Genomic DNA, 24,363 nt, shown 5'->3' with positions numbered 1-24,363 from the left:
TAATTAGCATAAACACTGACAGTGGAATGCACTTGCCTATGAATCCATTTGAAGTTGCCTTGCTACATAAAAATATCTACCCTTGATAGAAGGGCTTCATAAATAAAAATTTATTTCGTGCTAGCATTAGGACATCTTTTTGTTAGAATTAAAGCAGTATAAGCATATGAATGCTGTTTGCTGTGTTCCATATGCCTACCCTAGGCACAGTGTTATTTTGTACAGATTTCTGAACATTAATGATAGGGCTACTGATGCAGCCAACTAATGCTTTTTGTGAGATGGAATTCACCCCAAACAATGTATTGAAACGTAAGTTGCACGACTTTCACTTGTAGCTGTGCATCTTCTCTGCTTCCAGCAATTTTTGGCCTTTTATGGTTTAAGTCTCTTAATCTGTTTATGTGTCGCACATTTTTACTGATCAGGTGTTTGTCAGGCAGTGCAGTGAGTGGTAGACAAAATACGCACAAATGAAACACTAGTAACGGCCTGCGCTGTAGTATCTGAAAAATATGGTGTTTTGGCACTTTAAACGTCTCAAGAAAACGGTTAAAAAGACAAAAAAGCGAATAACACAGGTACTCTCAGAACTGAATTTGGCGACCCACCTTTTGCAGGTCTTCCATCAGAAGGCACGACTGCGCAGATCTTGGGAGATGCCACCACACTGCCAAGCCTGGGATCTGAACTCTCTGGTATGTTTGTGAGCGAATTTTTTGTTTGTTTGTTGAAATAGGGACAAAAGCAGTCCCACTGCCTTGCTTGTAATTGAGCATAGGGAAAAATAGTTGTTATTGCAGTCATTGATGACTCCTGAATTTTCCTAGGAAGGGCCAATGAGCGTAAAGGTAAATTTGCGTGCTGTACCAACTTCAATACTCAGTCAGCAAACAAACTACCAATGTGACTCACTTGAACCTGGGAAAGAAGTGTACATTTAATGGCTTGTTTTCTTTGTTAGACACAATATTAATGAGATCTAACAGATAATCATGCCAAGGAAAGTATAGGGGATGTTATAAGTAATTGCATTGTAATTGTGAAGAAATTAAAGTGAATGATAAAATAACTTGCCGTAGGCTGGGGCCGAACCTGGAACCTGAAAATAACATGTCCAACGCTATACCAACTGAGCTACCACGGCAGCTACAATATTTTCGTGCATATGACCCGCACCAAAAACCCGAAAATTTCAGTGGCACAGTGGGTGTGCGGATACCGTAAAAGCCCCCTATACCCCATTTTTTTTTTTCTAGATTTTAATAATTTCGTCTCCGTATAATATGCGGGTCCTGAGAGTGTTTGGGCAAAATTCAGTTTTGGTTTCGGCATAGCGCGGTGCTATCATCAGCTCTCTTTCATTCGAAACAAAACCAAAACGCAGTAATAGATGAAGCCACTAGCACGTTCGAAGCCGGCAAGCATGAAGAGTAGGCAAATTTGTGTACTACCCATCATTCCTATGGTTGCTGAACAATCGGAGTGCCAAAGACCTTTCTAGTTAACTTTAGGAAATTCTATGGTTACGGAAGCTACAGCACAGTGCTTCTGGTCACACCTGCGATGCGAGTATGTAGGTTCGAGGGTACGAAAGCAACCAAAATGGCAAAAGCAACCGAAATGACTTCGAGTCTGCGGTTAGCTGTAAAAAGTGCGGAAGATCGGATGGCCAAGGCTATAAGTGTCCGAAATTTTAGACTTTTCAATACATTGACTCTATGGGGAACTTGGTGGTGCCACAGATGAGTCGGGAATTTCGGGCACCTAAAAAATCGGACGTTGACTGCGTTGTCTCATGTTGCATTATGACAATCTGATACATCTGCCCCTTTGTCGAATGGATGTGTGCTGCAGGTCTCTCTGCCCTTGATGCAGACGGCTCTGCAGTCGAGGCTAGCAACCCTTTACCGAGCTTTACTGCAGTTTCGGACTCAAATCTTGCCGGTAAGTTCCAGCTTCCCTTCTGCCTAATATCTGTGGCTTGGTGCCTGTTGGCCGAAAATACTTTTCCTTCTGATGACAACTTTGTAGGCTTGGTCACTGGTGCATTGTGGCAAAGTGTTAAATGCGGAAATTCTCTCCTTAATTCAGGTTGCGTGAGAGACCTAAAATAGCATAAGTTAACATTGTGTACCACAGTGAAACCTCGTTAAACCGTAGTTGGCCGGAGCTAGGAAAAAGTACCTACTAAACGGTAGTACTGCTTAACCGAAATAGCGTCAGGTCGCTCACTTACCTGTTAAAAAAAGAAACCTTCAGGGAGTGCGATGAAAGAACAAAAAACGTGCAGTAATTTATTAACTTCGCGTGACAAAGTCTGTAATCTTCATTTGACGATGCGGCGGCCTAGCAGCAACGACTGCGGCCTCAAACTCACTTATGCTGTGAGCCAGCTTTTCTGCCAGCCCCCTCTTCTCGGCAAATACCCACATGACGCTGACGCAATGCGCAGCTTCGGCCACTGTCGGACCTGGATCACATGCGTTGTCGCTTTCCATGTCGTCCTCATCACTATCATTTGGCGACACTTCGACAACCGAGGCAACAATGGCTTCGTCGGACATGTTCGGAGATGTCTGCACATCGCTGTCTGCGTCTCTGAAGTCGGGGAAGGAAATGCCTTCCGTAACGCCCTGCCGCTCCATCACTTCAGCTAGCAGAGTTTTGCAAGCTTTGTCTACGATGTCCGAAGTCTGGTCGATGGTGTCACTGGCGTCACTGGCGTCATCTGCGTCGCCCGCACACACACTGAAGCCAGCACGCTTGAAGCAATTTTGAACTGTCATTGCTTCAACCTGCCGCCACGAGTATTCTAGCAGGTGAATCGCGCCAATCAGGTCGATAGAGAATAATTTGCCCCATTCAATGGCGAGAAGAAATCTGCGCAGCAGATTCTTCTTGTAGAGCTGTTTTACAGCTCGAATGATGCCTTGGTCCTAGGGCTGGGCAATCGCTGTTGTGTTTGGTAGCAGAAACGCCAACTTCACAGCCGTCAGGTTGTCCAGGGCGACGTGTGCCGAAGCGTTGTCTAAAATAACAACAACTCTTCTGTTCTTATCCGCAAAATGACGATCAGTGAGGTGCACGTACTCCTCAAAGAGTTTTGCCGTCATCCATGCTTTGTTGTTGCTGCCATAGATGACCCCTGATGCCAAGCGGGCGCCTTTGAAACATCTAGGCTTCGCCGACTTTCCAATCACGAGGAGCGGAGTTTCGTCGGTTCCAGTCATGTTTACGCAAAACGCCACTGATATTCTGTCTTTTGCATGCTTGCCGCCGGTGCACGTCTCGCCTTTGAACGCGAGCGTTTTGTCTGGTAGCAGCTTAAAGAATAGCCCCGATTCATCCATATTAAAAATGTCATCAGGTGCGTAGTCTTCCAAGATGTTCTTCAGCTGACCATTTTGCCACTGCTCCGCGCCATCCACGTCAGCAGCAGCACCTTCTCCCGAAACAGTCCTCTCTTCTCTCTGGAATTCCAAATTCCACACACCGTGGTTAACAACAGGTCCTTTTCGCGTGCCTGCGCCGTTTTTTTCGTGCCACTTTCAATAGCACGAATTATGTCCAATTTCTCCTCTATTTTTAGCACTGGATGCTTTTGTCCCAGCATGACGCAAGTATGAACCAGCACAAGCACACATACACAACACGTGAAAAACGACGAGAGAGCTGTGCGGCACGGATAAACCAGAGAACACCTATGCACGGCGCCTAAGGAACAAAGAAAGCAAAGCAAGCGCACACCGTGTTTGCGTGTTTGTGCAAAGCCCGATCGCGTGGACAACACCAGAAGCCTAGCCGGCTGAGTGCTTCTTGTTGGAGAAAAATCCACGAGATGGCGCTCACCAACACAGCCGGTATCATCATCAACACAAAAAAGCAAGGCGTGTTTCGATCTTTGGGGCTTGCTGTTCTGTCGGGACGCCCAGTGGGGGACAACATGCTGCGGCGAGTGCGCAACGAAAATTGGAAAAACTACTTATTAACCGATACATATGCGATTAGCTGGTACGGCTTATGCGGATACAAAATGCATTATGTTCAATGGCCGCCGAGTTGAGGATTTGGCTTCACTACTTTTAAAACCAAACTACTGTTTACGCGGGTACAGTTTAACAAGGTTTTGCTGCACTACAGTCTCTCTCACAGCACCAGTGATGCTATAGTATGCTGAAATCATTCATTCATTTGGATCAGTCAGTTCGTGTGTCTTCACAATTCAATGAAATTGATTGCTACTGTCATGCTCATTGGAAAATCATGACCTATGTGGCAGTACTTGCCAATGGTTGCAGCTTTGCAGTGCTCAATGTGCGCACTGCATGCCAATTATCAAGCGTCATGTCACATGAAAAATTTTGAACTATTGTGACTGTGAAATTCATGATGGTTTTGTCAAGTGCTATCCCTGTTTTCATTATCGACCCGAACTCTTTACTAAATGTTTATGACATAGCTTTGCGTATGATACTTCAACAACGTGATTGAAGCAGCTGCGTTGTCCCTTATTTTCAGCCGCCTTCAAGCTGGCCTGCGAGGAAGTGTCTGCCACTCCCATGGAGAAAAGTGCTGTCATTGACAAGACGGATGGCTTGACAACACCGCCTATGAGTCCATTCAAACTTGTCCCTTCAGCCCCAGATCCCAATTGGCTGAATGGAGAGGTAGTCTGGAATTTCAATAACTTGACAATAAGTGTTTTCTTTTTGTTTGTGTTAAATTGCTTGCTTATCTGTTCTGCATAGATGGAAAAATGCATTTGTTTGTCATAACATGTAAAGTTGTGAAAGTATTGGTGCAAGAAATCTTTCAATCTTTTACTTAATCTAGCAACAATCCAGTTAGCTTCAGATTGAACAGTGGCAGTTGGTATTGTGTTGCAATGTTAGTCATGTGAAATAACACAGTTGGAGGACTGCGCTTGAAAAAAAGGAAAAATTTAGTCTTTTCAAAGCATGCTGTTTTGTAGAAAGATTTTCTTGATGTCATTAAGAATTTAAAACTCTGTGGAATGTGAATTTTGTATGATCCAGGAACATTGATCAGTTAAATGAAAAATTCCAGAAGCATAGCAGTGCATTCAAACCTAGTTATAATGTAACAGGATATAACAAAATAATGGATATAATGAAGTAAATGAAATTCCCCTTGAAAGCGCCATTGAGAACCATGCATTTAAACCTTGTTGTAACGAAGTAAAATTGACCAGTAAATGGATATAATGAACTAAATTAGTCTATCAAACAGTAAAAAAAATCTGCCCGTAGTGTGTTAAGTATACCATTTTCTGCGGAGTTTGACGCTCGCTTGGCACGGCTCTTCCAAAACTCCCGCGCCGACCTTACAGCCATGCCACGCGTGGCCGAGAGAGCCCTCCTCCTCACACAGCCAACGGAGATGATTGAGAAAGCGTTCAGCGGGTCACGTGTCCGAGAAGCGGTGCCGCAGTGCAAAGCGATTTTCCTCTCACTTATAAGAACACACGATGGGGCAGCTTCAGAAGACTTACTTTTATTCACAAATCAGAGGACATCCGTCATTAACTGAAATAATCGGTGATGCGCGTTTGCATACGTTTGCCTTGCAGCAAGTCAGTCAATTTCGCATGTAGTTTGCAAAGCATAGTAGCGCGCGGCTAAGTCCAGCACCAACACTCTCGAAAGACGGCGGCAACAACTGCGTCTCCGCTGCTACCCTCTGCACCGAGAAAGGAGGACCCTCCCCGACAGCTTTCTTTTTTTCCCCTCTCTCTCTCTGCGCACGGCCTTGAAAAGAGAAGTGTCTCTACGTGCAGAGACGGAAAAGGGAGAAGCGTGGCACAGGCGTGTCGCAGATTGGCATTTGAGAGAGAGCAAACAATCCACCACAGTCTTTTCTTTCCTTTTCTTTTTTTTTCCTTCTTCGCAGGCAGGGATGAGAGGTGCCACCGCGTGATTGGGCACGGCGCTGAGAGCATTTTCCGAGCGCCGTACGTTCGAATTAACCGTCGCAAGTGCTTGCGCGTTCGAATTACAGGGCGTTTTCGCCTATTGGAATACACATAGCTTTGACGGGACCACAGCTGGAGTTCAAATTAACCGGAAGTTCGAATTAAGGGTGTTTAAATAATGAGATTCGACTGTGTTTATTTTATGTCGCACGTGTGGTCGCCTAGCGGTACATCTAGCCGCAAGGCGGCTTCCTTTTTAGCAAGCTTTAGGTGTGCGCCCATCTGAGCATATATTTTATTTTCATAAACTGTTATAATCGATATAACGAAATAATTAGGCTTGTGCAAATATTCGAATGCTTCGAACGAATAGGTGAGTATTCGAATTTGCTTCGATTCGAATTTAACTTATCGAATATTTTTAAAGTATTCGCAATGAGTTTACTCGCGTCTATTGTGGACCGAATAAAGTTGTTTCACTCATTCGCAATGAACAAATAAATGTTCATTAGTCCGCCTGTAAAGGTGGTTTCACTACAATGTAGTAATGCAAGCCGTGAAAGCACCTACTCAGGAGAAATTTGCTTTGCCACGAAGCCCTCCTTCAGATTTAAAGGGGCCCTGCAACACTTGCTGAGCATGGTCAGAAAACGCTGCCGATCGGTAGTAGAGGCTGCCGATAACACGCGAGGCAAGTTTTGTTGCGCAGCACGCGGCCTGAAATTCACAATAAATTTTCAAAGCTAAAAATTGCTCTCTTCCCTCAGCAAATGACACTACAAGCTCAAAAATCACTTGTCGCAGCCAAGAAAGAAAATACGGCTCTGGTCACAGTCATTGGCTGATTTGAGCATGGCGCGCTCGTCGTTATTGGACCGCCGCGTGAAGCTGCCGCTTGTCCACAAGTACGTGCACGATCGCACTGAAAGGCCTCGTATTCGAAGAAAAAAGAGAGAAAAGGTGCTCAAAGTCGCTAGGCGCTCATGACGTTTTTTTCTATTCTCGTGCCATCCTTCCCTACTTAGCTTCCAGATCTTTTGACGGGTTGAGAATGGAGAATGCAATTGCAGCATGCGACAAATTTTTGCAACTCCGCTTGTACTGGACCGATTCTAGAAATTTTGCGGCGGTAAACTTGTGAGGCGACAAGCATGTTTACTGGCTCCATGGATACTTGAAAAAGTGTTGCAGGGCCCCTTTAAAGGAACATGTTACCCTCAAAACAATCCATTTTATTAAGCTTGTTATGATGGTTTATAGGATTTAAGTATAATAAATTTTAAAACTTTATGTATCGTACAGGTTATCACTCCGATCCTACCGAAACTAATAATAAAGGTTGTTTCGACTTCCTTTCAACGAAAAAAAAAAGGCATTTGCTTAGAGTCCCTATTTCAATTCAAAAGAAATATCGTGCAGGTTAGTTAGGTTATGATAAATATTCTCTTTTTTTTATATGTCATACATACTATTCGAATTCCATTCGAAATTATTCGACCAAATTCACTATTCGCTTCAAATTTGCTTCGACCCTGAAATTCACTATTCGCACAAGCCTAGAAATAATGGGTTTAATGAAATATTTGTGGCTCCCCTTCAACTTCGTTATAACGGAGTTTGAGTGTATTTCTTCGATAACAGGTGCTTCACACGAAGTATTTGCTTTTCTATATGCGTGAAGAAAAAAATAGAGGTGCCTTGTTGCACATAAATTGCATGTTCATTGTCTCACATAAGTGTTTCGTTCCTGTGGACGTGCCTGCTTTAATGCTTTCTTAAAAGGTTTCCATTATCAAGAGGAGACACATATCTTGGTCCGTCTTTTTTTTTTCCTCTGATGTTGGTGTTCCCCTCTTACATTGAGTCATCAATGTTCTTTTGGTGGGTTTGTTTTTTGTTTAACTTGCTATGTTTCTTTGCCTGTCGTTATTGTATCACTATGAATCCATAGGCCGAGTTTTTCTTTCTCGCAGGGCTCAAATTTCTCGCTGAGCTCCCTGCTGAACACACTGGACTCGCCACTCAAAGTGACCCCCCCAGTAGGGTCACAGTCAGTGGTGCCTGAGCCCCCTGTCCTAGCCTTGGAGAACTCCAGCCTGGACTCCATTTCAAGGCTGGCACCTGACGTGAGTGGCCCGTAGCTGTGGTCCCTGGGTTATCAAAAAAGTTTTTGGGGAAGTGCGGGACGCACTGAGGGGCCTGGGTAAACTGGGTGTGGCAATGTCAAGGTATGCGATAGTCAGGAGCATAGTTTGAAATTTTCGTTGGTGGGTTGGGGGCTCGGGGTATTAAATATTCTTTATGCATGTTCATGCATGTGCTTGTGTGTGAGCATGTATATTACGAGGTCTTGGTTTGGATGACACATGCAATATGCCGTATTTACGCGCGTAATGAACCCACCTTTTTTTTTTTTTTTTCAAGAAAGTTGACGCCAATTTAGGGGAAGGATTCATTACACAAGAGTCTTAACAGCGAAAACTTCGGGTGACGACTTTAGTTGTTTAGACCCGTGAACTGCGCGACAAATTTTTTTTGTAGCCCAAAGCTCTTTTTGTTTCGTCCCGTAATGAAAGTGCATGAATCGACGCCGAAGTGTCGTCCAGCCGCTCGGTTACAATGCTCCAGCGCATGCTGTTAGTAACCAGCCGTGTAGCTAGCGCACCGGCCGAACGCGCCCTGCACAGCAGGTGTCCCAACTAAGTTCACAACGACAAACCCAACAACGGAAACGCAGCGTCGGATGGCGGCGCACAGACGTTGCACTCAAACCTCAATATAACGAATCCGGATATAACGAAATATCGGTTATAATGAAGTAAATGAAAAAACGTCTCGCAATATATTTAGTGTTAGAATAAATCTTTATAACGAATTGTCAGATATAACGAACTTATTTTCATGTAAGATGCAAGTTTGTTATAATGAGGTTTGAGTGTATTAGACGTTGCGGGTGCACAATGTGCCATCGGCGTGGTGGGTGTGGTTGCGTTTTGCATAGGTCCAAGATGGCGAGCATGCAGTGTGTTCCATTACGAAGCGCGAGCGCCATTTTGGACACCACGCGCTCTGTTTTTGTGCCGCTGTGTTTGCGTCGCGCTATCAGCCAAGAGGTTTCTCCTGCATTTGACAGACGGCGCTTTGCCGTACAAGGTGCGACTTACAAATTTTAATTGACATCGTCCGCACTCGCGCTGCTCGCAACTGTTTAGCAAGATTGCATAACTATTTCTGGCTCTCATTTTGTTGTTATTTTGTCATTGTAGTGGCTTGATTTAACATTGTTTCGATCATTAACAGCACCGGCTATCATACCAAAACGAAATTTTAAAAAGTTTTTTTTTTTCCTTTTTTCAAGAAGCAAGCTGGGGGTGGGTTCATTATGCGAGTGTTTTTGTGCAAGTAAATAAAGTATACACATACAAAATTGTAAAATTTGAGAAGGGCCTTGAACTCCCCAATGTCTCCCCCCTTCCCCTGGCTAAGCCAGTGGCAAAAGTTAGTGGGAAATAATTGGAAGAGACACCACCACCACTGGGATCTGAAGAGACACCATAGCCAGTAAGAAGAACGTTGTGTGGGTTGTTGGGAAATGATTATATGGTAGCTGAACTTGGAGACAGATTTCCTTTCACCGTCACACGATAAATGGAGATTGGGAGTAATGATTGTGCAGCTCGTTGCACAGCTCACTGTTGTCAATATGCTCATTGTAATTGTCTCTCCATCCCTGTGGCTTCACCAACATCACTTGAGGAATATGTCGTTCGCGTAGTAGTGTACCGTATTTACTCGCATAATCCTCGTACTTTTTTTTGGCAGGAAACCGATGCAAAGTTGGGGGGGTGCGAGAATTACGCGGGGAAAACTTTCCACGAAAACGTACAGAGCGAAAAAGAAAACGAAGGGGCCGCAAATCGGGATTCTCACACCAGCGACTAACAGCAAGCTTTGAGAAGTATTAATTAAAACTTATCTCAACAACAAAAGCACAGGTTCAACTCAAGGCAAGATTTATTTGAGACACAAAAAGTGCAAGCAAATAGTCGAAGATTAGAATACCATACGCAAAGCTTATGGGCGTTGCGGTAGCGTTTGTCACTCAACAGGAGCCCTCAAAAGCGTAGGATGTCAGTATTGTCAGTAAGCGTAGGATGTCAGTAAGCGTAGGGCTGATGGATATTTAACAGAATAGTCTGCAGTTTCCTTCTGAAGAAATAAAGTTTACCATCAATCCCAGTTTTAGGCACACGGCAGGCCCAACACGTCTTGGTGGCTTTCAGCTGCCGTCACGAGTAGCGAACATAAAACTCGTAGACTCCAAAGGACCTACCGGCGGCTCTGTTGCCATTGTTTAGTGTATGATCTATCACTTTCAACTTAAAAGCAGCCATGTAGCTTCAGTATCGCCCCATAACTTGACAAGATTACCGACACTACATACAAAACACGCTGCAATGCGCACTTGCCACTTTGGCTTGGCCTGGATTAGATTGAATCTGTGACCAATAATAGTACGTTTGATGCTTAAGAGATGGCGCCAGATGACGCGCGCTATCATCGTCAGTGGTTGGAATGAGCAGACGACATTATTGCGGCAGTTTTCGGAGTGCGATAATTACTCGAGAAAAAAAAAAGAAATCGTATTTTTGTTGGGTGATGTGGGGGGTGCGAGAATTATGCGAGTGCGAGGATTACACGAGTAAATCCATATATTCAATTTGGTCAACGTAAGATTATGTTCCTGAAAGGGCCCCAAACGACTTTTGATTTTTTTTAACGTTTCAAGTAAACGCAGGCATTGAGTTCAAAATGCTATGACAATCAACACTGCCAGACGTGGAAGTGTCACACGTTGCTGGCGTAGCACAACAGGGAAAAGAAAAAGGAAGAACAACAAACAAACAAAATGAAAAACAATCTGTCCCTTTCGGTATCCCTAGTGTTGGCCATAATTCCACCAGTAGAATCTGGTTATGTCAGCAGCAGAAAGAACCTGTCTGCCTGCAGTTACACATGCTTCCTGCTTATCCTCTTGTACAGCCAGGAGGAATACTTGGCCAGGAGGAAAAACGAGCCTGTGAGCATAGTGTAGTCAAGAAAAGAGCAAAATGAGCATGGGCTTCCTTCTGAACATCAAGGATGTGCAACTCGCTATTGCGACACCATTTTGAAAAATTATCGTGGCCATCTGTTCGTTGTAGAGTCACACACAACTACAACACCATTACTAAACTTGTTAAGGCCCTTTAAGGTTGAGCTTAGGAGCTTTTAAAGCTTCATAATTGAAAGCGGCGGGCCGTAAAACTTAGCTGGCATGGCTTTCCATTTATTATCTAGGTTGACACCCAGCTGCAGTGCCTCATGAACGAGAACAGCGTGGACTACGTCGCAAAGTTTGCTGACCTCGCTGCACAGATTGCCTCATCCAATCCGGAGGGCAAAGCCACGTAGCGACTCGGGGGCGTCGTTCTTTCTACTCACTCATCTGTACATAGCTGTGTACCATAGAACTGTTGGAAGCCGTAATTTATTGCACTTTTGTAGTGTTTACTTTTCTCTGGATGTAAATAGGACCTGTGCTGTGTGTACTGTGGAACGCAATACCACGATGTGGCGCAGACACTTTAATGTGTGTCACAGGAAGCCCGGAAGGTATTGTTATTCTGTTTTTCTGCCCTTTTGATTTTTGCCGTTGCAAGTGCGCAAAGTGTGCACAGTTTGAGGGCAAAAGCTTGGCCGTGCAAGGCACGAGCTGTTGTGTGTGTTGGAACCGTCGCTCTCACATGTACTCTCAATGGTCACTGAACACTGATGTTTGCTGTTGAGCTTGCCAAGACATCTGGGTTTATCAGACATCGCAGCCGGTTAAATGAAGATTTTGCTGTGTGACCGAATGAGGACACATAATGACACTCTTGCGAGTGCAGCTCTTTCGGGCGCTCGCCAAGCAAGGTACGAGCCAGTTACACACCTTCTTTAGTTAATTTTTGTGTCACAACTAATGGCAGGAATAAGACAGATGAACATTGCTTCAACAAAGCTGCACCAAAACACAAATGCCTGTCATATCTAGTATTTGTTATGAGCATATACACATTGAATGCTGATTTTGGCAACAGTTAGTATTTACTGTATTTACTCTGTTGTGCTGCTTACACCATATATATATAAACTTGTTATGTTCGTGTTAACATTGAAATTTGACCAACTGTAGAAAACACTGAAATGGCCTGTGACATAACACAAGTGCTGATGCTAAAGTGGCAAAGGCGGCTGTGAGAGTGGCTCTACAAGCACTTGCCTCAACTCGCCCAGTTGTTTGAATGTGAGGCTACTGGCAATGTTCAAACAGTGTGGCAAAGCATGCCTTCGGGCTCTTGCATGTTGTCTGTTTCATCAGCACATTGCTGTTTCTAATCTCGATTATTGAGGCATACCAATTGCGGTGCTCTGGTTCATCTAGCTCGTACAAATAGATCTCGATAGATTGAAAACCAGCGTTCGGTGACCTTTGATATTGGACGTGTGACGTAAGTAGTATTGTAACGTAGATAGAGGTGGTTAACTGCTGTTGCAGTTGTTGATTTTTTTGAAAAGGTTATCCTTCAGGCCAAGTACGAAAACCTCTTCTGCAGCTCTCTCAATAAGCAAAGTAAGCAGGCCACTGTAAAAAATGTTCTGCATTTGTGTTTCATTTTTATATTTCACTTTGTTGCATTTACTCGAAACTGTCTCTTGAGATGACACATAGGCAAGTCGTTGTGATTGGGAGTTGCTGCTATGCACCTGTCAGTTTGGGCAAGAAATCTTGCACAGTGTTGGCTGCTGGTGCTGAGTGCTTCAGACAAAAGCCTCGAAAAGACCCTCATCAGACATCTTTGCAAATTTTATTTGTACTGTGGAAGTCTAAGGTGCATTTACTGCTTATTTTTGCAGTTCAGTTCATTAATATATGATGTAGAAAAAAGTTAAAATGTGATAGGATGTAGAAAAATTTTAAATGTCATGTGGCCAGTCACAGCCAACAAAGGCTCTTTGCAGCTCTGTCTTTACTAGCACATGTCAGCAACCTTCATTTCTTGCCTTTTAAGGCTGCTCGTTCTATCACTTCAAGTTCCAATTCTGAAAACTTCTTCAGATGAAAGAGGTATTGTGATGATTTTCCAATGGCTCGCAGAATCATTTTTGTATTTATGTGAAAAACACATGCTATTCATGCTTCCTGTTCAACGTACGGTAGTGTGTAACGTTGGCCTATGCAGCGGAACAAATTAAACCACTCAGTTCATTTTTGTTTCCATTTAAACAATGATAGCAAAAGCCTTAGAAGTTTATGCTAACTTGCGGGTGTTTCACACAAGAAAGTGCCGTATTTGTGGACTGTAACCTTCTCGTGCAGCGTACTTGAACAATATGAAACAAGGAAAGTGTACTACAATTGTATCAAAGCTTTTTGCCATGTTGAAGAAGTCAGATTTTGTATCTGTATTGTTTCACCGTAATAGTGACAAGAGATCTATGAAAAAAAAAAAAAGGCTGTACTACAGCTTTGCCTAAAAGCATAGCCTCTGATTACAGGTTTCAGCACGCAGTAGCTTTTGCCAGCCGCACAGTTGTCCATTAAATTAGAAGGACCATGCATTAACAGAGCAGAACTCCACATTTTCACTGCAGCTCACATCGCACATACTTTTCTTCCTGGAGATACAAAATTCTGATGCAAACTCTATGACTCGGAAGAATTCACATGGCAATTGTGGCAAAAGTGCATGAAACAGTTCACTGAGTGTACCAAGCTGCCATAATGCAGCGATTCTAATTAAGTTTCATTTTTAGTCGTGCCTCGCCAATGACCAAGTGCCTTGTTGAAGCGATTGGTCAGCCCAGGGTCCGTACAGGTTTCAAAGGAGAAAATTCAAGGATATTCAAGGACTTTCAAGGCCCTATAGGAACATTTTCAAGGCCCTCTTCAATGGGCAAAATTTTTTGTCAATCTCGAAAATCTTGAAACGGTGCACTCAGGTCTTACATTTATTGCACAAAAAATATACACAGGAATACCAGGAAATGATTCACCGCATTACGTGAGCAATGAAGCAGTACATTGGTACAGATTTCTTTTGTTTATGTCAATAGGAAGATTTTGTAGAAGGGTTTCTTGAAGGGCTAGTTGGTACATGATACTGAGGGGAACAGCCCAAAAAAATGGTACGGAGAAAGATTGGACATACGACACAAGCACTGACGAACAACTGTGTGTAATATTTATTACACCTGGAAATATCTAGCTGAAAACAAGAATAACCATCACGTGCACATAAAAGTGAAAGGCAAAGAAGGATCTGCCACGAGTCGAAAAGTACAAGTTAACTACTCAAAAACATTCTCTTTTTTCAGGAGGGTGAGTGAAGGCTCACTGACGCAAATGTTCCCTTTCGTCTTGATATGAAGAGCCTCGTTAATTTTGCGCTCTGTCTTGTTATGATAACTCGAGAGTATCTTGTATTCATGAAAGAGCGGGACGCAGCCACACAAAGAGCAATGGGCTGCCAAGGTGCTAGCATGTTTTGTTTTTTCTTGAACGACATCAAGATGGGGCTCTGTTTGACAAAATTGGTTCGAAATGTTTGTCTGGAAACTACTGATGATAGCCGGGCCGAATGAATATACGAGTGCTTCAGGAAATCTATTCACTTTGTTAATAGTATAACTCACTTGACAGTGTACATTTGTTGCTCTGAGGAAAATTGGATAAAGCTGGTTGATTCCATAAAGGTTAAGCAGCAGATCTGTAGTGATAGTATAGGTAGACAGCATGTGCATCTCAAAAGAATTTTAATCAGGCTTGTGCAAATATTAAAATTGTTCAAATATTTGAATGATTATTAGGGCATACAAACTCACTTCAATTCAAATTTAAATTATTGAAAATTTCAAAGTGTTCAAAATGAAAGAGTAGTTGTTAATAGTCTGAATAGAACCTCCCTGTAAAGGTCGTTTCACCACAGTGGAGGGGTGCTATGCCGTTAAAACACCTGTCCAGAAAAAATCATTGTCATGAAACCCCACTTGAAAGTTAAGTGAACATATGAGTCATCATTTTGTTTAGTGTGAAAGCTCGTTATAACGGCTTATATGCTCTGAGTATAGCAGATTTCAAAATGTAACATATTTTACAGGTTATCACTTACATTCTTTTGAAAGTCAAATACTGCTACTAATAAAAGTTGTTTCCGCTTTCTTTGCAAAAAAAAAAAAAATGCACAGCCTTTGTGTAAATTTCTGAAAAATCATTGTGCAGGTGAGTTAGATTATGACAAATATGCCCATTTTTCTTATTATGTGGTGTATGCTATTCGATTTGATACCATAATTGTTATTCGCTTCGAACCTAAAAGTCCACTGTTTGCACAAGCCTAGTTTTAATAGTTGGCATGTGGCTGCAACTGTACCCTGCCACTGTGTTGTGCTGCATATTTTCTTTTCAGCTTTGAACTTTCATTTAATGCAGGAAAGGGAAGATTAAAAAGAAAAAAAAAAGACTTATTGAAGGCATCAAAACTGCTTGACTATGAAGTTCTGTATAAGTGCTCCTTGATTCACTGCAGAACTGTGGCAGCAACTTTTATTATAAATTCAGTGTGTGAACTCATTTCTTTAGGAAACTTATACACTTCCCCATTCGCACGGCAGAGCTGCTGACATTTCCCATGATCGGATTTTATTGCGGACATAGGTGTTCATTGCTCGGTTAACGAAAGGTAACAGAGCTCAGTGTTGCTACACGATAATGCTTTCAGTGATTTGCGATGCTTGGCCCATTCATGTAACAGCGCTTTGATATATCTCACAGCTAGTCTTCCATTGAGCAAGCTCACTGAATTCTATTACGCAGCCTCTGTGCCTTTTTTTCTTTTTCTTTCTTTCCTCAGTTATAGTAGTACATTGTTAGCATATTTATTGCCGTGAAAATTACCATATTCTGTTTACATATGCATGTTGGAAACGGATATGTAGAAACACCCACACATAGGTAATACATGTACACATGCAGGTGAACAACACGCAGGTAAACATTAACAGGCATCCACACGCAAGCAGTGAATTCTCTTATGAGCACAGTCATCTGATAAGGTCGTTAGTCGTGAAACAGCCGGAAGGAACGATTCCATCGTATTGTAGACACCGACATGTCATGAATGTGGCTTTGTAAGCAACAATGTCACTTAACACATTAAGTGGTGGAAAGGAGTTCTGTAGTATTTGTTCGGCAACTGGCAGTTATGGAGTTGCATTGGCCAGAAGGCCATTTTGGAGTCATGCGGTACTGTAGCATACTTTTGACAACCTAACATTACTTTTTTTTTGTGAAACTGCATACGAGACAGGAAGCGACAGAAATGCTGGTTAATTAGCACAGTGGACTTTCCTTCTTTTTTTGTTTTTAGCTGTACCTTTCTGGTTCCTAGAATGTGCGCTGTATAAAACATTTTTATAACCTGTGAAAAATTGCGACCTCTTGTGCAGCACTGCATGAAAGTTACACCGCTAAGTTTTTTTTTTTAGTGAATAGATGACCATCTTAAAGGAGTCTATCATTACAAATTAAATTTTTTTTTAACCTCGCATGAATCCCATATGGAATTGTCTTTAGCAGCATTTTTCATGGCGAGCTGGATCAGGATGCAAGACTGAGTGAGCCATCGCAGTTTCTTGAAACTGAAAGATTTTCTGTAAAATATTCATAGAATTCATGCGCGTGCTTTGCCTTTAGCACCAGGGCAATAAAAAGCTTTTTGAAACAAAAAAATCCTGAGTGAGTTAGTGTCCAATGGCTGTTTTTATACTTTCAAGTTTGTGAAGGTAAGATTACCGTTTATTGTGCTTATCCAACACTTCCTATTCAATCTTGTCGAGAGAGTTTTCCTCAACTTTTTTTATCCAGCTTGCCTTGTGCTTTGCTCTGTGTGGTCCGTCGCCATTATCATTGTCCTTTTATGTTACTTCTGTTATGGTGTAATGATCTGTCATTTTTTTGAAGTGCTTCCTAAAGGGACACTAAAGTCAAATAACAATTTAATTCCGAGTGAAAGCTCAATGTATGACAATGTCTAAAACGACAATATTACCTACAGCAGTGCCCTACTTAACGAGAAATTGAAGTAAATGCACGAGAACACATGCTCCACAACCAGTACATTTGCGAATAATCCCGACGACGTCATACTTACTGCCTACAATTAATCACTAGTAATTAAACTAGCTCCACTAAATAAAGATCTTTCGGTGCATCAAGAAACATAATAAAATGCTGCCTGTTTGTTTCTGTTTAATTCATGAAAAAAAAAAAAAAAACGCTATGGGGAATGGCGAGAGTTGTTGAAAAGTTCAGTTTTCACCTGGTTGAACTGGACAAGTCATGCCATCTAGCGGGGCACACTGGCCATCTCGGAGGCCATGGCAGGAAATTGTTCAATGGTCGTTGCTGCTGCTGCGGCTCCTGCTACTTTCGTTCTGCTGCTACTAGTGTCGGTGGTGGCGCAATAAAGGCAGGTACTGTTGTGCATGGCAACAGTGACACGAATGGTTCCACTTGAGGCGGGTAATTCGAAGTGTGTTAACGCGTTGCGGACCACTAAAATGTTATTTTATTCCAAAATAAGCACTTCTTTGGCACAAAAGTAGCACTACGAGATTTGGGGACCGCTATTTCAGCAATCAATGTCGATTAATATTTGCCTCTACTGTCCCTGTAACGCAAGACATGCTAGAACTCTTGTGTCACAGCTTGGTTGAGTTTATCTTTTGGTATTGATTGACTGTTGGCCACATTTGCTACGTTACACTACTTATGCCCGTCACATGTTTTTTTTGTTGCTTACTGTGTCCTGTTATAGCATGTTTATTCTCATTCTGGTGCCTTCTTTTTCTATGTCACACTGTTTCTACTTCCATGATTTGTTATTCAGTTTTAATCTTAGCCCAATTCTTGATTCACTCTCTTGAGAAGTTTCCCATTCCTTCCATAGCAACCAGCTACTGTTGTACTTTTGGCAGCAGTTGTGAACTAGTTTTCTTTTTTTTTTCTCTTGTCTTTGATGTTATATAATAATAATAATAATAATAATAATAATAATAATAATAATAATAATAATAACAGTGTCCCTCTGGCATAATGCTTTATATGAGCTTCAAAATACAATCTGCCCGCTTGCCTGTTTCAATATGCTTTGTAGTGAAGGTCACGTGAAGAAACAGCACCATCTTCACTCAATGCCTGTACTGGAGGTACATGGCCAGATACTAAGACATGTAGCAGCATCCGAGTTATTGATTAAAGTAACTGATTCACTGAAGTGTTCAGGTATACCAAAAAAAAGGCTTTTATATTTCTAAATTTTGTGACATCTCAACCGCAATAAGTGCCATGGGGCACAAATTAAGGTCTGCAGTGCCATTTATATTTGCAGAGGTGCCCATAAAACTTTACCCACATGATTGCCTTCGCAGGAGAAAGTTAGTTGCCTTTTTTTTTCTCAATGTCCTACTAATAGAATCCATTTAAAAAAGAAGAGTAGCTTGTATCAGCAGTCTTCAAATGTGCCTAACACTTTTCCGGCAGAGGTCAAAAGGACTCCTGCGTATCACTAGCAGGCTTTTCTTGTGCTGCCTGGGCTGCTAAGATTAGGTGCTTGATGCCAAGCATCCACTGGCTGACCTGCGAAGAAACGTTGGCAATCAGATATGTAAGGGTGAAATATGATTGCGAACATTAGAAAGCTCCTTGTTAAAATTTACAGCACTCAAATGAATGGGATGTGGCAAAAGAAATGCAAGACAACATCCTGTTTGAGTGCTGCAAACTTTAACAAACATGTATTGCCAACTAGACCCAACTACCAGTATTGCAGCAGCTAAAAATGCTTACCTCGCTTACGTAGTCCACCATAAGGGAAATGTGAAACGCATTTGCCTTCTCGTGATTTCCATTCGAAAGCTCTGCAGAAAGGAAAACAAAATTTTGAACTGAGCTCTTCTGTTTGAAGTTTTCAATCTTTGTATTTATTGATCTCGACATTATTAAGTTCATGAAAAGGAGGCAAGTGACTTTTTTGTTTATTTTTATTTCTTATACAATTACATCACACTTACATTCTACAAATAACGCCACCTATACTTTTCTTGGTTTTCTTGTCTGTTCTCTCTGATATTACGTCTTGCAAAGAAAAATGAGCCCTTGAAATTCCCTTTCTTTTGCAAGAAAAGTTGAAAATTACAGCCAAAACATAGCAGACTGTTTTGAACGAATGAATTAACTTATGAATAGGCAACTGCATACTCACCCAGTGCTAATTCGTGCATTCTCTGCTGCACTGGTAGGCTGAGCTTTCCCTGTTCCCAAACACTTCTGAGTACATCTAGTCGTTTCTTTACGTCATCTTGCTTTCTCTTCTGAAATACGAAAGTCCTATTTGCAGTCTAGCCACACTTTAAGCTACATTACCTCATGCCAAATATTGCACTACTAGATATTGCTGCTGACACGTGCTGCTAAATGCATGCGATAAAACTCTCTAATGTATTGAGCAAAATATTTTATGGGGGCTAATAGTGCTATATTGGATCGGGCAAAATATTATCCATGCCATACAATAAGACTTCATTGTGCATTAACTTTAGTCACCTGTACATGTAACTATTTGATTAGGATCTCCAATATTGTTTGCTATGCAGGGCACTTTGAAGGTAATGCATTTTAATACACTCACACTTCATTGTAACAAGTTGTATCTTACATGGAAATAACTTTGTAATATTCAAAAATTTATTATAAAAATGTACTTCTAACACTGCATTTATTGCAAGACTAGTCCTAATTTAGTTTGTTATAATGCTGGTGGGCATTGTTTCAATGTTAGACAAAGTGCAGAAAACGTCAGGCATGAGCGGAACGTGCAGCACAGTCACAGCGAAGGCTGGCCTTTCAGAGCCTTTTCTAAACTCTTTTTGGGTACTCACTATGCCATTAATGATCATACTTTTGGGTAGTAGGTCGGGATTTGCTATGCTATCATTCGACATTCTTTCCGGAGAAGCGTGTTATCCGCAAAACACTTGCAAAACATTTTGTGCCGATTGTTCATGCAGTGGCTGACGAGGACGAAGAATTATGCCAGAAGTGGGTATATACCACATTTAATAAGTCATCAAGAACAAGCTTTTGTAATGGTTTGGAGCATTACGACAGACTCGTTATTCTATTTGCATTGGGTGACGCCTGGTTGTTACTTTGCAGTTCTAAAATTCTTTATTACACACATTAACGCGATTCCTTTTCTGACGTCAAGCACTGCCTAAGTCAAGCTTACAAATAAGTCCCAAGCACTGGCGTGGCTCAGTGGTATTATACTGGGCTGGCATGCAGCGGACCCGGGTTCGAACCCCACTGTGTTCGTAATTTTTCGTGCGATAGTGGATACGGACACCAGCGGCGGTGGACAACTAAGGCGCCGCGCGTGACCCAAGTTGTGATCTCATAACAGCTTTCGCTGTAAAAGGGCATTACAGAGAGAACAGAAACTACATGAAAATGTGCGATTAAAAAAAAAAGCTTTTTAATGCTCATAATAGTGTTCACTATACAATCACTTCTAATGATAGCGAGTCACCGGGGTCATATGTAATTGCATACTAATAGGTTATTTTTATTAAAGTAGCACTTTTGATTATATGACATATCGCAATCTGCTGTCAATGTGTATAAAACTTAAACTGTAAAAAAAAAGGCCAAAATTCTGTGATCCTCCTCCCATACAGCACAAAAAATAAGTACAGTTGAAATGTGCTAAAATTTGTTGAAAATCCTTATTTTTCCTCACTATCCCAGCCATAAGACTCACCTGTTATGGCGGTCTAGTGGTTACGGCGCGGCGCTCTACGAATTACCCAATAATCGTGGCATTTTTCAAGTTCCGGTTGTGGTGGCTGCATTTTGATTAAAGTTGAAATGCTCGAAGCTCATATGCTTATATTTAGGTGCACATTTAAAAACCCCCAGGTGGCATTAATTTCTGAAGCTCTCCACAGTGTCTCATAATCGTGTCATAGTTATGAAACATAAAACCTTAAAAATATTTGTTATTATGCATTAGCTGCAAGGCAGAGAAGCCAATCCACACTGACCTCCATGTTCGGTGCACACTGCGCGACGGCTTTGTCGAGATTGCTCAACGTCTCCTCCTTGAGGCTTTCTGGGGTACAGGCAGGGCTTGCTGTGGGAGTGTCGTTCACCCCTACCGTCTCTTTTTGGTCACCTTTACTACAACTGGCCTCTGCCGGGGGGTTATTAGAGTGGGCTGCTTTTAAAGGAGAAGGGACAGGTGGTGCTGCCGGTCCTGATGATCAAGAGAGAAGAAAGCATGCAAGATCACTGTAGATGACTGTTGTACTTCTCATATGCAAAGTTTATGCTCTAAGATAATTGCGATCTCATTATTAAGGTATAAACAAACATGCCGTGTGAGACGGATAAGTCTCAAGGGCAGTGCTATTACGTTTGCTCTAGAAGAAAAGCAAGCATTTACACCGTAAGAGAGTAAGCTTCAGCTCTAAACAAATGCCCGATGCATTGTTTATTTCTATGACCTCAATATCAACAAGTGTGTGACATCTTCATTGTCTTTTTAACAATTGCTATCACCACCAAAAAAATGTAACCTAGCACCAGAAAATGGCATTTTTGTTACTTAAATATATAAAGATAGCTCTTGCTCGGAAACCGAATTTGGTCTGTGCCGGTGGCCAGTTGTAGTTTCGTCCACTGAACGTTCTTCCCATTTATATCATAACTACAACATTGTTAAACAGTGCAATTAACATCCCATAAACCTTCCTTGGCTTAAATGTCTGATTGCTTTTATAAAGGTTGCATATTAAATAACACTATGAATATGCAGAGAAATTGTTTGCATCGCAGCTTCATTTTTACTTTCTCTAATAGAGTAGCACTGAAAGCCACCTCCTCGAAAATGAACAGCAGTTTTGCGCCAGGACAGCATGCACATAAGAACGGTGATGGAACTGACTTCGCTTTTCAGAGCGCCCCGCCGCGGTGGTCTAGTGGCTAAGGTACTCGGCTGCTGACCCGCAGGTCGCGAGTTCAAATTCCGGCTGCGGCGGGTGCATTTCCGATAGAGGCGGAAATGTTGTAGGCCCGTGTGCTCAGATTTGGGTGCACGTTAAAGAACCCCAGGTGGTCGAAATTTCCGGAGCCCTGATTGATTGATTGATATGTGGGGTTTAACGTCCCAAAACCACTATATGATTATGAGAGACGCCGTAGTGGAGGGCTCCGGAAATTCAGACCACCTGGGGTTCTTTAGCATGCACCCAAATCTGAGCACACGGGCCTACAACATTTCCGCCTCCATCGGAAATGCAGCCGCCGCAGCCGGGATTCGAACCCGCGCCCTGCGGGTCAGCAGCCGAGTACCTTAGCCACTAGACCATTGCAGCGGGGCATTTTCGGAGCCCTCCACTACGGCGTCTCTCATAATCATATGGTGGTTTTGGGACGTTAAACCCCACATATCAATCAATCACTTTTCAGAGCAGAAAAAAAAAATATTGCTTAGGAGCAGCCATAAGCGTGTTTGTAGCAAAAAAAAAAGCGCTAATTTGGGGCAGGCGTTGGTGTTTAAGGAGCAGAGGGCAAAATATGTTGTACAACTCCTGGACTTCAAGGCATTGGGTGTCTTATAAATATTAACAGTTCATACGAACGAGTATCAATACTTCTTGCAAAAGACGTTAAAGACAGAAAATGAACATTGTATATTGCAAAAAAGAAATAATAGGCTATATACTTAAAATACTAGTACTTGTGGGTGGAATGAGATCAATAAAGATGAGTACCACATCGTTGAAGTAACCGCGGTCAAGATTATAACTACATATAACTGTTGCCAAAGTAATAGTAATTGGTATAAAATTAGAGCAATCTCGATTGATATGTGGGGTTTAACGTCCCAAAACCACCATATGACTATGAGAGACGCCGTGGTGCAGGACTCCGGAAATTTCGACCACCTGTGGTTCTTTAAAGCACACCCAAATCTGAGCACTCGGGCCTACAACATTTTCGCCTCCACCGAAAATTCAGCCGCCATAGCCGGGATTCGATCCCGCGACCTGCGGGTCAGCAGCCGAGTACCTTAGCCACTAGGCCACCGCGGTGGGGATCAAAGAGATCTCGGTGATTTCACATTTGACCATGATAGCCTGCATGTCAAGTTGAATAAAAAAAGAAACAGCTAAATAAATTTTTTTGCATGGGACGCCTGCAATTGCATAAATGAAATCAGATCAGATAGCATACTGGGATGATTGTGTACAGATTGTTTTTTTTTTTTGTTCCTTCAGGGCTTGCCAGTTAGTCCTATTAGTAATATTCCTCGTCTTCATCTTCTCAGTGCCGTTTCAAAGCATGTTCGGTTACTAAAAAAAAATAAAAAAATCGCAGTTTGGAACAGCATGAAGCATCAAAACTTTGGAGCAGTTCGAGCAGTGTCAAGCTCCTTTCTATGCATACCTGCAGGAGGCGGCGCCGAGCCTGTCACAGATGGTGCACTCGGGGGCTTTATTCCATCCTGAGGATAGGGAACCCTCTTGTTCAGGAGGTTCCTCTTGGGCGCGGCGGCAGCGGGTGTGCCTTGGACTTCGGTGTAGGCGAACACCGGAGGATCGTTCCACGCCTTGTCATCATTACCTAATCAGTGACGAGGAAAAAAAAAAAAAAGCTGCATTAGCCCAGCGAGAATGCGCACCACAAGCTTCGAAACACGTAGAACAACATTCGGGCGCGTTGCTGTACGATGCTTGGTACGACTCCTCCGACAACAGCTGGTTTCGCGTCAGCGTGGCACGCCGACCCGCGTAACAGCTCGTCGATTCGGAACAGGAAGCCGTCAACGCGCGAGTATTAGCAGGTGTGAATTCCGCTACTGTTCTAAGAGTTTAAATGCGACGTGGTGCAGTCGACCTAGCGGAAGAAACGAATGAATCACGCGAAAATGCGAAAATGAAACAAGACATCACCTGGCCTGAGCGCCGCCATGTTTGTTGTGACACGTGCTCCACGTATTTTTTAGCCTATCTAACACTTAAAATGAACAAAATACGTTATACGTGGTAACAAAATTTTTCAAATTGTCTTATATTTCATTTATTTCATTAAAATAATCTTGTAGCAGTAACTTTGCTTTTGTAAAAATGACATCATTTAGCTGAATTGCCAACTTTTAACAAGTTTTCATCGGTAATTATTAAAAAAACATTAGTTTTTCAATATATGAGCGCTTTCAGTGGGACTGAATTCACGTTTGACCAGCGAGGACTACTTTCGTAATTGGCCGCAACGCGAGCGA

The 24,363-nt window shown here is 42.3% G+C and overlaps 2 protein-coding genes across 2 annotated transcripts in view; one reads left to right on the top strand and one right to left on the bottom strand.

The window, feature by feature from the left end:
* The window catches only part of crm (cramped chromatin regulator), a 68,833-nt gene extending 57,402 nt beyond the window's left edge, over window positions 1-11,431 (top strand). Inside the window, exons 16-20 of the mRNA XM_075875151.1 lie at window positions 621-698; window positions 1,858-1,947; window positions 4,522-4,670; window positions 7,909-8,061; window positions 11,276-11,431. Of these exons, the coding sequence (XP_075731266.1) occupies window positions 621-698; window positions 1,858-1,947; window positions 4,522-4,670; window positions 7,909-8,061; window positions 11,276-11,389 (584 nt within the window). The 3' untranslated portion in view covers window positions 11,390-11,431. The remainder of the gene's footprint in view (window positions 1-620; window positions 699-1,857; window positions 1,948-4,521; window positions 4,671-7,908; window positions 8,062-11,275) is intronic.
* Window positions 11,432-18,297: 6,866 nt separating this feature from the next.
* On the bottom strand, window positions 18,298-24,109 carry LOC119170463 (steroid receptor RNA activator 1). The gene is made up of 6 exons (XM_037421636.2): window positions 24,035-24,109; window positions 23,529-23,705; window positions 21,122-21,333; window positions 19,282-19,390; window positions 18,867-18,937; window positions 18,298-18,656 (listed from the first exon to the last, which is right to left on the bottom strand). The coding sequence occupies exons 1-6, from the start codon at window positions 24,051-24,053 to the stop codon at window positions 18,564-18,566; spliced, it is 681 nt and encodes a 226-aa protein (XP_037277533.2). The 5' UTR covers window positions 24,054-24,109; the 3' UTR covers window positions 18,298-18,563.
* Between the last annotated feature and the right edge of the window lie 254 nt (window positions 24,110-24,363).

The sequence above is a fragment of the Rhipicephalus microplus genome, chromosome 2, assembly GCF_043290135.1.
Source record: "Rhipicephalus microplus isolate Deutch F79 chromosome 2, USDA_Rmic, whole genome shotgun sequence".
Classification (NCBI taxonomy): Eukaryota; Metazoa; Arthropoda; class Arachnida; order Ixodida; family Ixodidae; genus Rhipicephalus; species Rhipicephalus microplus.
The sequence above is the reverse complement of the archived record's forward strand: the minus strand, read 5'-3'. Positions and strand labels throughout refer to the sequence as shown.

Excerpts from the sequence above, each read along its gene's own strand:
- LOC119170463 (XM_037421636.2), bottom strand. Across the intron at positions 19,391-21,121 it reads AGTGTGCACCGAACATGGAG|AAGAGAAAGCAAGATGACGT; the intron begins GTCAGTGTGGAT and ends TTCGTATTTCAG. Across the intron at positions 18,657-18,866 it reads TGGTGGACTACGTAAGCGAG|GTCAGCCAGTGGATGCTTGG; the intron begins GTAAGCATTTTT and ends GTTTCTTCGCAG.